The 14,045-nt window shown below is 37.8% G+C and overlaps 1 protein-coding gene across 1 annotated transcript; it reads right to left on the bottom strand.

Annotated features, from left to right (window-relative positions):
* Positions 1–8,240: 8,240 nt before the first annotated feature.
* Positions 8,241–9,181, bottom strand: LOC121324883 (homeobox protein not2-like). The gene is made up of 2 exons (XM_041267088.1): positions 8,809–9,181; positions 8,241–8,614 (listed from the first exon to the last, which is right to left on the bottom strand). Exons 1-2 carry the CDS (start codon positions 9,179–9,181, stop codon positions 8,241–8,243), a joined length of 747 nt encoding a protein of 248 aa, XP_041123022.1.
* Positions 9,182–14,045: the final 4,864 nt, after the last annotated feature.

The raw sequence follows: 14,045 nt of genomic DNA on the forward strand, positions 1-14,045 counted from the left end.
AATAATTATTATAATAAACTAATATATTTACGAGTATTTTACTATATGATCTAATACTACTACTACTACTAATAATAATAATAATAATAATAATAATAATAATAATAAATAATAATAATAATAATAATAACAATAATAATAATAATAAATAATAATAATAATAATAATAATAATAATAATAATAATAATAATAGTTTCCGTTCAACAGGGCACAGCTTGCACCGTTTTCTTTAAGGAGAGAGAGAGAGAGAGAGAGAGAGAGAGAGAGAGAGAGAAACCCAGTATTGATTAATTGAAATTCGCCTCATGGTTCCACCAAGTACCGTACAAAAACATACCCGAGCAGACCGTGTTGTCATGAACTATGCGTGTAGCAGCATTTGCCAAGAGATTTGACGAAGCAATTACACATTTCACTAGTGAGAAAGCTGACCACAGAATATCTGGCATTATAAAACTACAGTATGTGATGCCTAGTGGAAATAATTTTATATTCATGTATCAACAGGTACTTTAATATAACCATCCTTTTAATTGCATCCAACAAACATGCTCTTTGTCATACATTATAGCAGCATTGTGTAATTGTAAACCATTAGTTAGCAGTCATTTTAAACTCATTTAAAAGTCTTCACATACTTTATTGGCATGGCAAGTTGAACAAGTATTGCCAATGATACAATGCATTCTAGAACACAGCAGAAGAGACGTGGAATAAACAGAATAAACAGGATTCTGTAAACATTGCAGCTATTATTAGCGCCTTTAAATACACTGGAACCATTGAGACCTAGAAGACTTTGAGTAGCAGTACATTTACAATGCGTCTTCTTTCTAATGACTGTAAGCCCAGCTTCCTCTCGTTCACTCTATGTATGCGGTTTGTTGGAACACCTTGCATTGGCGCTCATTCAATTATTTGAATGCAGTCTTTTATGTGAATTACACTATTTAACACACACTGAAATGGAATCTAGTTGTGGCACGTTATGTGCTTTAGAAACAGCAGCACTGGCATGTCATGTGTGCAGCTTAATCAACTGTCTCCTCCCTGATTACATACATGATTAAGATAGATTTAGAGCGTATATTTTGGCAATAGCTGCTTCACGGAGGAGTCTCAGAAGAGAGGAGCTCTCTCTTGGTCTAGTTTCCAAAAATAAAGACCTGCTTGTTCAGAGACAGCACAAAGGTGTGTGAGGATCAACTGGCTGCTTTGTAACTGCTGTACTTGATAACCATGGATTTAAAATACTTGGTCATGCCTACTGTTAAATTTAGCAAAATAATCAATTCCTACCCCCTCCTTGTGTCGTGCAGAAATATATCTCAGGTCTTTGCTCTAGAAATGTATAGCTTTTCAAATAGTAGGTTATAGATTCTTGGCAATCATTTCCAAAGCGATTCTGTACTGTGAATCAACAGTAATGTTGCATCTATTGTGTTGCATTTTAATACAATATGCTTGAAAGTAAAATAAAGAAGACCCTCAGAACAGGTAAAGGATAAAGTGATAATGCTGCTAGCTCCAATAAAATGTGACTATTAAGCCTTAGTTATCTTATTTTCAATTAGTTTATATACTAGATGGAGTCCCGCATTCAGACAAATCAAGTATAATTATACTTGAGGAGCAATGATCACAGGATTTCAGAGCAAAGGCTTAATCCTTTTGTCAGTAACAATCTCCACGATCTCTCAGGGGGAAATATATCACAGCCTCCAAACCCCAGGACAGATGTCCCGCTTTTCATCCCAAACAATCAGGGCTCAGCGTTTGACAAAAGAGCCCCGGCACTACCTATTGACAGTGAGCTCAGGGGAGACCCATGAGAACTGGGCAGGGGAGGGGCCCTGCAGAATACAGCCCCTCTCCCCTCCCCTCTCGCCCGGGCCAGGATAATTCCTTGGCACATAATTAATAGCTTTCACTTGCAGCTTTTAGCCCCTTTGCCTTTGATTCAAGTTGTTCATTAACATCGATTAATTTTGCCTCTGGCAATGAATCAGACACCGCGGCCTTCTGAAAGGAGGTTTTTAACCGGATGGGTTTTTTTTGTGGGTACTGGAGGTGTGAAGCTGAGTTAGAAGTGATCATTATCCCCCTGCCTGGAACAAGCTAAGTTAAGTCCTTGCACAAAGGAAACTCTTAATAAGCCAGCGTTAGCTATTTTACTGGTCATGAAAACTGCAGTGAAGGGGATTAGAGGAGCTGGCTGCCATCCTTTCCCGCACATATTATGGTGCAGAAAATGTTCTCAGAATCAAACCAAGCAGAATGCAACGAACAACAGCATGATGATGCCTGCAATTATTCCTCTTGACTGGTGTCTTGAAATGCAGAAGATAATTAGAGAAGGCAAAAAGAGCAACATACATTGTCAATGGTATATTGCAATAGGCAGCACAGTAAGTACTAGGCACGAAAAGCGGAACTGGGGTAACGGACTCCTTTGCCTCTGAATCCAAACACCTTTCAATATCACTGCTCCATGGAACCCAGGTCCTTCAAAACACCCTCCAATATCACTGCTCCATGGAACCCAGGTCCTTCAAAACACCCTCCAATATCACTGCTCAATGGTACCCAGGTCCTTCAATACACCCTCCAATATCACTGCTCCATGGAACCCAGGCTTCTCTAAACACCCTCCAATATCACTACTCAATGGAACCCAGGTCCTTCCAAACACCTTTCAATATCACTGCTCAGTGGTATCCAGGTCCTTCCAAACACCCTTCAATATCACTGCTCCATGGAACCCAGGTCCTTCAAAACACCCTCCAATATCACTGCTCCATGGAACACAGGTCCTTCAATACACCCTCCAATATCTCTGCTCCATGGAACCCATGTCCTTGACCAGAAATTAACAACTTAGACTTTCAATTTAGGGGCTTGTGAAGAAGTTGGTTACTCCAAGTCTGGCTGATCTGGGAATAGTCTTTGGACAAAGAGGAAGAATGGAGTTTTCTCACCCTGTGCAGTCTTTCTGTAGATGAGATTTTGCGCCATCTTGTGGAAATGAGGCTCACTAAATTAGACCTGGATTTGTATGTCTTGCATCACAGTCCCAAGTACCTATTGTTAAAAAACCCACACACTAAAACAAAAAAAAACAACAAAAAACACTGTTTAATGTTGTAAAGGAACTCCTATTAATGTCATAAGAACTAACTCTGCAATACTCTTTCTAATGTACTGTTACCCTGATTGAACACCATGGAAGAAGCAGTCTTGCTATGCGGGGCTCTCCTGCAGAAATTTAGGTGCAGTCAAGACCACAGTGCTGCAGAGAGGCTTGGGCTGGGGTTGAAGAAGGTAGCAGTGAGTGATCCAGCCTCCAGTATAACAGTGAGTTAAAATGTGTTATGTAGGAGATGTCTCAGTATTAAAAGGTGTTGTGTCTTATTATTAATACATGCAAATGCTAAAAGTTACTAATTATATGTTTTGTTACTGTTTTAATATCGAGCTCCTAATAGACATTTATCTTAAAAGCTCATCACATCTCCCACCCCCAGCCCCTTGAGTTATTCACAAAAACTATCTTAGTTAAAAAAAAAAAAAAAAAAAATTACAGAAATCAGTGTACAAGTCTGGTCGTGCTTGCTCCCTGTGTAGGTGATGTGACATCTGCCACATTTAAACTGCCTGTTATTTGATACATGTTGGGGGGGGGGCATAAATGCCATTAACAGTATTCACAATGCTAGGAATTTCTCTTTGCAAGTTTGCCCTATACTTGTGGGCTACAGGTTACCTGCAAGGTGTGGGAATTGTCTTCTAGAGTGAGCGTTAGAGGAGTTTTCCATCTGCAATGCACGCTTGCTCCCCGGGGATACAGCCTGCACAGGTCAGTGGAGGTGTCAGCTGCACACTGAGGATCTTACCTAATCTTTAGTGCACAGTAGGGCACACCTGGAGGAGCAACAGGTATTGCAGCGGATGTGCTTCAGTAGTCTCATTGACACACTTTGCTCTTTTCGTATTGATCCAGGCTTTTGTGCAGAGCTAACTTACAAAGGTAACTGTGCAGATCTGAGCCAGTCAATACCAACTCATGCAAGCTCTTCTTTTTCTTGATGTTTGTGGCGTGATGTTCTTTGTTATTGCAGTTCTGTTCTGATGTAAGGATCGCACTGTGTTTGAATTGAACTCTGAGTCTAATGGAGCACTGCTGGAACTGCTGAGAAGAGTACCAGATGGATGCTAGCCCCCAGAGTTGTGCTGGGATGAATCCAGCTGAGTTACACATTTTAATAAAGGTGACTTTAAGTAAAACTGAATGCAGAAAGAAGAAAGCCCACCACAAACCAAAGGCAAAACTTATGCAAACAGCATGTACCAGTAGCAGTAAATCTGTCAATATGCGCTCCTAAAAAAATGTATCTTTTCACTACAGGAAGATAGTAACACTGAAACTGTTAATGTGAAATGCAGAATTAATAACGCTAATGACAGAATTTAAAAAAAAAAAAAAAAACATCAGTCAAATATATCAAAGTGAAGTACCAGCACTGTTTACCTCAATTAGCTCATATATTAACAGCCTTGCAGCAGCACCTTACAGCTGAATCATGTTCTCAAGCTATGTGTTGACTGATTCGTGCATTGCAGGCAGCCAGTTCAGGGCACAGCACTCCACAAGGCTGCTTTGCTGGGACAGTGCTTCCATGCACAGTGATTGGAGGACCTTATATTCCTCCACTCTACTGTGGTAGTGTGGTTTAAACATTTCTATTTTTTTATAGCACGTTTAAAGAAAACTTGAATCACAGTGATGGCACCTGGTTGGCTGAACAATCCAAGGCCATATCTTGGGGCTGCTGGCCTAAATGAATCTCCTAACTCTCCTTCTTTTTTACTTCTTTCTCTCTTTATCTCAAAATATTTCATTAAAAAAAAATGTTGGCTCATTGAGAAGCAGAAATTACAATCACTTTACAGTATTATTATTTTTGATTTAAATGACAAACTATTTGTCACTTTGCCCGATGTATTTCTTATTCTGTTAGCCAGTAGGTTGCCTCCCATGAAACTCGCCCGAGCCTCTCTGTCAGTGGATAAGTGGCCCATATCAGTCGTGGAACCCCCAGACAGTAAATACACAACACTCTGGTTTGTAGCATTAGAATCCAGACGTTGATTGGCAGCTGGATGGCTGCTGTGTTGTATGTGTTGTGCAGTGATTATCACGGGAACTGTAATACAAGCCTTGTAATGTTAATTGAACCCCTTTCTCAGAAGAGAAGCAAATTCAGTTTTGCAATAAATCAATATATACATAAATAAATAAATAAATAAATAAAATATGGTTTGTTCTCTGGTATGTAGCATGTATTAGTACCACAGGTCTTCTACAATACAACTTTAATTATAAAAAAAAAAAAAAAAAAAAAAAAAACACGTGGCCTATTATCATAATATGGTGTTTATTTTAATTTAATTTTTTTTGTTTTATTGACATGTGCTGTTTACACTATACCAGTACCGTATAATTTAATTACTAAATAGCATTGTTATTTAAATTAAAAATAACTTGGTCAATTAATAAATTAATAATAATAATAATAATAATAATAATAATAATAATAATTACATTTGTATTGTATAGAAATGACGTGGGCTCAATTGCATTTGTGTCATTTCTAATTAATATTAATCATAACGCCTCCCCTATTCTCCATATTCAATTGGTCTATTTTATATTGTTGAGGGGGCAAACTCGTCTCTTTATAATAGACGTAAAACAGGTTACAGAAATGTATCCTTTGCCGTGCTGGTGTTTGCGCCTAGACTACTGTGTGCAAGGAAAGGCTGGCCTTGTATAACACAGCATGCAAGCAGCAGCTGTCCTGCTCCGTCCTTTAATCTCTACAAAAGGGCCCTACTGACCTTTTGTAAACAAGCGAGCTGCATTATTGACCTGTTAATCAGCGTCTGGAGACCAGAGCTTCGGGCCCCAAGCTTGTGTATTCACTACATCCACCGGCACACAGTGACTGGCTTCAAAACATAAAGATGGCGTGCCCCATAGAACCAGTTATAAATTACATTACAGAAAGCGACGTTGATTGCAAATTGAAAAACTAAGGTGCACATCTCGTTTCCAAGGGTTCCCCAGTGGATACATGCAACAAAAAACAGAATGTACAGGCAAATACACACACATCCGTCTAGCAACACGTGGTTAACGTCTAAGTATCTGAGAGTAACTGCTGGAGAAGCACAAATACAGTTACCAGATCCATACACAGATCCAAGGAAAACTGCTGTCAAATGCTTGTTTAACGAAAAGGTGAATTTACTCATCGTTCCCCCAAAACAAAAATATATTGACTATAGGACCTAGCACATGACAGAATGAAGCTTACTAATGACATTGTTTTGTTGTAGTTGCAGGTCTTGTATTACAATAGTGTAGCATATAAGCCTGTCCTGAATGCATGGCCCCTAACACTAGATCTGGTTGTTATTACTCTAATGCTGATACTCCCTAAATCGGAGCCCTGCCACATGCCCCTCCAGCTTTATGTCATGTCAAGCTCTAGATTATTACACGTCACCCGAATGTCTGTGTGGAAATGCTGGGGGTGAGCCCGAGTGTCGTTAACTCCTCTAATAATTACACTGTGATTGTGGCCTGTAGCAGGGCTTTTAATAGGCCTCCACACCCAACAGATAAAACAAACCCCAGGACTGGCTTGAACGTCCTGCACCTGTAAACACTGTCGTCTTTATCAAGAGCAGGGGCTGAGCATCTTCCAAGGGAAGGGTAAACAACGTTATCAAAGTGGAAATAAAAAGACATTCATCTTTACAGCTGCTTTGTTTTCTCCCCCCCCCCCACCCCTTCAAAGGGATTATACTGTTTCAATTAAGTGTTATAATGACAAGGGCTGTAAACAGACCAGGCCTACTACAAAACCTGGAACCTTTCACCCTAGATTTTCTCCTACAGTTTTGCTAGGTTAACCACAACACCTTGGAAATCTAGGACTCAGTTAGACATACGATTTGGGCCTCAAACAACAAGGAGTTGAATTCTCAATCTACACACCGCTTCCCAATTCTAACTACTGTCCAGTTGGCTGGTAACAAGATGCAATATACCAGGAATGTTGCTTTTAACAATAGACTTTACTCTCGTCTTTAAATGATTTCTGATTTATGAAACAAAAGAAAAACACTTTTGAAAGACAGGAGTTAACTCACTAGAAGTCTCAGTATTTACTAAAGGCTAGGGCAAACACTTTGGAATAATGCTTAGAAAATATTGAAATCATTATGGAACTCATAAGCAACTCCAGTAATGAGTGCTAAGGGTGCATCAATATTTAATATTAAGCTACCTTTATAGTCAACAGTCTGAAAAAAGCAGTACCATGTAAACCATATAAAGAATGCACATCTGGGACAATGCCTTCAGCTTATTATGGCTGTTGTGGGAAAGAGTGGCTAGGGCTTTGCTTGCATCTTGGTATATTTGCCAATATACAATTATCTATTTAAAAAGTTTAGCAAACTGGAACAAAATCTGCTTGCCTATTCTTTTTAGGAATTTATTATTGATCTGAATTTAAAAGGGTTTGGACTTCTTTCCCTGTATATTACAGCTATGCTATATTTTAATTGAAGCACACAGAGAATTCTGCCCAGTGAAATGCAATGCTTTATTCTAGAGTGAAAGCTAGGTTCCTGAACATTCCACACAGTCTTTATAAGGAACCCCTATATTGTTTAGAACCCTTTGCTTATACAGAAATGTCTCCTTTTAAAATAGAAATAAGCTTAGTATACGATTCTAAAGAAAAGCTATAGAATCCATGCATTTATATAACATACTTACAACCCATTTTGCGTTATTAAGTTCTGCACATTTTCATTTGGTTGGAAACGCAGACATTTGAAATGCCACTTATAAAAGTACTACATAAAATAAACACAAAAATATATATCATTTTTTCCCTTGTGATTTATTGGAACAATGTAGCACAATAAGATGCCACCCATATCCACACAGTGGAGTTAAACATATGCAATAAAAATAAAACCACAGTGTCTTGTTTAACAAGAAGTTCATTTACAGTATATACACAAAAGCTTGTATATCGGTTACATAAGTAAGAGGCTTTGATATAATACACTAGTTGATGAGAAAAATAAAAAAAAACTTAGTCCATTGAGTTATTAAGGCAACCATTGAAACAATGTATCCAGTTCTATGTGTTGCGTTTTACTGTGACCAACAGTCTTCCTCATCCACTGAGATTAATTCGTCTTCTTCTTCCTCTCCACCGGTGGAAAGATGATCATCGTGCCCTTGCCCGTCGCTTTTGGCCAGACACGTGTCTGCTGAGCCAGCCGATGTGACTCCCTGGATCTTCCTCCATCGGGTTCGTCTGTTCTGAAACCAGACCTTTACCTGCGTCTCGGTGAGTCTGAGCGCCGAGGCCAGGAGGACCTTCTCGGTGCCGGTCATGTAGCGTTGCTTGCCGAATACTTCCTCCAGCCTGTTGAGCTGTTCTTCGGTGAAGATGGTCCTGATTCTCCGGCAGCTCCTTCTAACGTAGTTCTTTCTGGACACGGGTTTTCTGTCTGGTTCATATCCTGACAAAAGAAAAAGAAAACAGATTAGAATAACATTAGAATGGTGTCTTAATATAATAAAGGCCGTATGCACATTAAAAGTCAATGTACAGTCACATAGACTTTACAAACTCCGGGAGAGTTCATCAGCAACGTGTTGCTGTGGTTCAGTATTGAAATATAAAGCACGAGTGTAAGATCAACGCGTTTCTTACCTTTGTTGTACATTAGCTGGTTGCGGATGTCGTTGTGCAGCGCCTGTGGCCGGTAGCCCATATAATAAGGGGCGTAAGATGGGCTCTGCCGCGGGTATTCAGGGATCCACATTGGCACAGGGGGACTCAGGGTGCCAGGGTAGGTCGGCACCTGTTTGACGCAGGGCTGGGGGTCCCAATACACCGCGCCCGCTTTGGGCTGCACAAGATCCCTGGGGGCCATGGAAAGGATGGACTCGATGCTGAAGGAACTCCTTTGGATCCGCCCGTGCTCCGGGATCTTCGTAGAGGGCAGACAGGTGGTCTTCAACATTCCTGTTGAATATGGAACCGTGGAAGAGTAGGATGGTCCGTTTAGGAAGCCTGTCTCCATCCTGTTGCGGCGTAGTTTGAAAGTTTTAATCACTAATAGGGGAGGTCCTTTGATGAGGCTAATAGTAGCAGCAGTAGTCGTAGTAGATAGCTGCTCTTCTGTGGAGTGAATGTTCCTTTATCTCCAATGGGCTAGGTTTATATACCTCTACCTAGCTGAGCAGCAAAGTGTACCCCGAGGAGGGGGGGGGGTTGATGACTTTGAAGAGATTAGCATTAAATGGGATCACTCGATGGGAGCTGTGTTTCAGGTAGTGCTAATGGGTCAACTCGGGGGTGATAACCTTTAAGTGAAGGGTAAAGAGGTTTTAGAAGCATGGCGTTGATGAAGTGAAAATATGTCAAATAAAAAAAAATGAAAACTGCCAAGATCATCTATTTTATTCCCTTTGTACGGGCAATGTATCACTTGATAAACGAGCCGTTTATACACGTGGATTTTATAATCCGCACAGTTAGTGGAGAATTTAAGTGAATTACAAAAACACGCATTGCTTTAAAAGTATCAGAAACGCTACATGTTTTTTGCGATGAAGGACACATATAGAGCCTATATAAAATATTCTAACTTTAAAACAAATGAAACCAATTACAACGTTGTGTTTAAGCAATGCATTTATATATTAACTATATAAACGGTGCACAATCAGTCCACAAAACAGATAATAATAAACAAATAGAATATCACTTGATTTAAAAAAAAATTTCTAAAATGACAGTTACTCCTTTTAAATAAAGTAACATTTTTGCAATAATTGTATTAAAAGTTGTTCTGCATATTAATAGTGCGTTTTATAGAATTGCACATTCGTTATACTTTCAGCACAGTGGCATTATAAGTAAACGCCCGTAAATTAAAAAAAAATAAATAAAACTAGAAATAAAATAAAACTAAATAATGGTATATTTATTGGATAACAAAAATGTAAATATGTTTTATTAACGCCACGTCTAAAAAAGTGTTTTAATAAGAGTTTATATTGTTCCATTGACGTCATGTCACGAATAGAACATTTAATAAGAACAGCAATAACGATTCCATGTTTGAGAAATGTATGTTATAATGTATATGTAAAATATACCACTGTACACATAAACAGTGACCATAGCAAAGCACGTGATCGATATAATTAGCCCTGATCATATGTTTCAGATTGAGACAAACACTTCAATACTGTGGAACAGCACCGATGTCATTTTAAAACGCTTTACAGACATCAATAACACTTATTAATATAGGAGTGTTTACAAAAGTTAAATGTCAACAATTTTTGATTTCAGGATAGTAAATATTAAAACCTAAAGTTAGTCCCAAAAAAAAAAAGAACAGATTAAATATCAAAGTATTTAGTTGGTTTAGAAAAACAAACAATGCCGGGCTTGCGTTTGTATTTTTTCGAGAGTTTTTGTTAATTATAAAAGGGAACATTGTAAAAATAAATTTTGATAATAAACTTAGTGTTTGTTTAGCTGTTTGAGAATACATTTCAGACTGGCGCGCGCGCACACACACACGCACAGTCAGACAGTAAATACAGTATGTTTAAAATCTTCTGCATAAGACATATGATTAATTATATAAGACTTATGATTAATTATTTCAAATTGTGTTTACAGTATAACAGCCACAGGAAAAACAGTTCTGTCAGGAATATTAAAAATCAGAAAAAACAAATGCACTGTACACAAGCTAGTCATAAACAACAGCAGCAGTGGTAAAGCCTTTGAACATCTAATCCTGTCTGATGGACACCTATTGAGAACTCTTGTTTGGTTTCGATTCATGGATTAGCCTAAAATGTGCTTGAATCTTACCCCGAGGCTTAGTGGACGTGCCCCATAGAGGTAGAACGGTACAAATTGGTACATGCAACATTATACAGATCCCGGAATCACAAAATACATTTATCCCAGATTGTGACACTGTAAAATATTGTGTTTTTGGCGTCATATCTGCAGACTATACTATACGTTTTATATATATATATATATATATATATATATATATATATATATATATATATATATATATATATATATATATATATATATTAAATATATTACACACACAAACTTTTACACTATGTAACACAATTTTTGTTCCTGGGTAGTAGGTGTTATTTCCTAATTGCTTATGCCTCAAAAGTATAGAACATGGCTATTATTCCCCACAAACTTTGCTTTTGTGACCAGGACAGTGATATTTCAAAATATCACTATTTCCAATGGGAAAATGGGAAAATGTGTGTCTTTTCGTTCACATAAAGTCAGAAAAAAACAACATATAAATCCAAATTAACATGTATTTATACTAAAGTAATACAAAGATGACTACAAAAGATTTAGAAGTGAGTAGTTTTTCGAGATTTACAATTATACTGTATTTACAGTATAATCGTAAATCTCGAAAAACTATAGTTTATTTTAAAATATCACTTTCCTGGTCACAAAAGCAAAGTTTGTGGGGAATAATAGCCATTTTCTATACTTTTGAGGCATAAGCAATTAGGAAATAACACTTACTACCCAGGAACAATTTTTTTTTTTTTTTGTTACACAATGTTATTCAAAAACATTACATTTACAGCCTATTACAGATTGTTTGGTATTATTTTATATTGTATGTAGGCCCACCTGTTTCTTAGTAACCTTCTTATCTCCCATCTATAAGCCCATCTTATTCTGTGCTTTGTAAAAAAAATAAATAAAAATAAATAAACACAACTCAATATGCATTTAGTGTTTCTTCTTCTACATTCATCACTGTTGCATTATTTTGGTGTATATCGGAATTTTTCTGTTTGGTTTCATTCTCCCGCATTCAAAATTCAAGAGTATTAATAAACACGACACTTCCTTTGACCTGATAAAAAGTTTCGTTCAAATCAAAAATGATTTACATAATTACTGCCCCCCCCCCCTTCGCAATCTCTTTCTTAACTTTTGATAATATATAGTAGGCATGCATGTAGGGTTATGATTTAAGGAAAGCGTTTCCTCATAATAACTTTGGACCTTGAGTTATTGCAGGTCAAATTGCTATCAGTTAATTTCGATTATTATGTTTGTTTGTTTTTTTCTTAGCTGGAATAATTCGGCAGGTGTCCAATATTGAATAACTCTACTAACCCCAGCTTCAAACACGCTCTACGAATTGTTTAAGAGTGAATTGAGTGGCGGCGCGGGAGGAGCGAGACAACGCCGAAGCTTTGCTAAGGCTTCACGTTGCCTGCAAAAGGAAGGGAGGGGCTGTAGACAGGCCGCTGTAGGTTGCAACAATGCCCGCTCCCAGTGGGTCTCCGAGGACGATTTTTACGGAAAGGAAGTGACTGCCAGTCTTTACAATATGTCCTGCAGTCCAGTCCACAGGCGTACGCAACACTGTGCAGAAAGCAATTTAGGGTGTACTGCAAACTGCGACCGCTTGCTCAGTACTAAATAATTACATTTCAATTCGATTAATCGAGTCAAATATTTCTTGGTTTCACAGGATATATATGTATGTACATACACATACACACATATATCTCCTGTGAAAGAAATCTGAGTCGATTAATCGAACTGAAATGTAATCACACACACATATATATATATATATATATATATATATATATATATATATATATATATATATATATACACACACACACACATACATACATACATACACACACACACTAAGCATAAATGTCCCGTTAAATATGTATTGCTCTTTGGATACGAGGTCAATCACCGATTTAGGGAATTCGAGCCAGTATCACAATACACTAAACCATTATTGTGAATCTGATGTACAGCTGTGGTTTGAATGCCACTGTCTATATATTGTGAATAGATGCTAAATTGGTACATTTTGAATGTGTACTAAAAACAGTGTATATTGGTGCAACACAACATAGGACACGATAGGCGTGTCATTATTACATTGCTAGTAAACTACAAATGTTTACTGTTACTTCAAACCCACTTAAATAGCTAAGCAAAAGCCTACCTGAGTCCAAGAATTGTCATTGCTGCCCTCTGCTGATAATATTCAGCATATATAAACTGTGCATCGTTACAGAAGTGTGAATCTGCTAGCACTGCTACCACTATAATAATAATAATAATAATAATAATAATAATAATGCATTCTCAAATGTAATAATACACTATAAATAGAAACATGGTTTGTTTCTTTTCTTTGTACAATGTATGGGGATGCACGATAATATTAACACAAAGTGAAATCTTGTTTTTTTGTATGTTTGTGTTTAAGGTTTGGATGCACGCACGTCAAGACTAACATGTTTAATCATGACTGCCTTCGTCTATAGGATTTATAACCCTATTCACCCAAGGTTAACGAGGTATAAATCGATTTTCACAGTTACTTAATTTGCCTGATTGCGCAGGTAACTAAAAAATAATACAAGCCTGAATGCGTGCTAATGCGTGCTAATGCGTGCAATGGCTCATTAAGATGAAAGCGAACATCTAAAAGGTCTCTCTCTGCCTGTTCACAAGGGCATTAGAAATCCAGTGGAGTCTAATATCTTTCAGAACAGCAAACTACACTATAGCTTCCTCTGTCCAAGGACACTGCAGCGCGCACAGCTATTGCCACAAGTGTCATTAAATCAACCCAGCGGTACCACAGTTGTATTTCTTATCGAATTACGACACGCAATAAGGAATATGCAGGCATCTCAAAATACACCGCCACCCACCGCCTCGAATCATGCCTGCTACACATAATTACATTCCCGCTTCGGAAAAGAGCACATTAGCACCGAATTAAAACACACTCCCTTTCTGTACCTCTGCGGAAATGCAATTCTTATAAATGTAGTATGTGTACAGCAAAACATTCCACAAGTGTTTGA

The sequence above is a fragment of the Polyodon spathula genome, chromosome 12 (assembly GCF_017654505.1).
Source record: "Polyodon spathula isolate WHYD16114869_AA chromosome 12, ASM1765450v1, whole genome shotgun sequence".
Lineage (NCBI taxonomy): Eukaryota > Metazoa > Chordata > Actinopteri > Acipenseriformes > Polyodontidae > Polyodon > Polyodon spathula.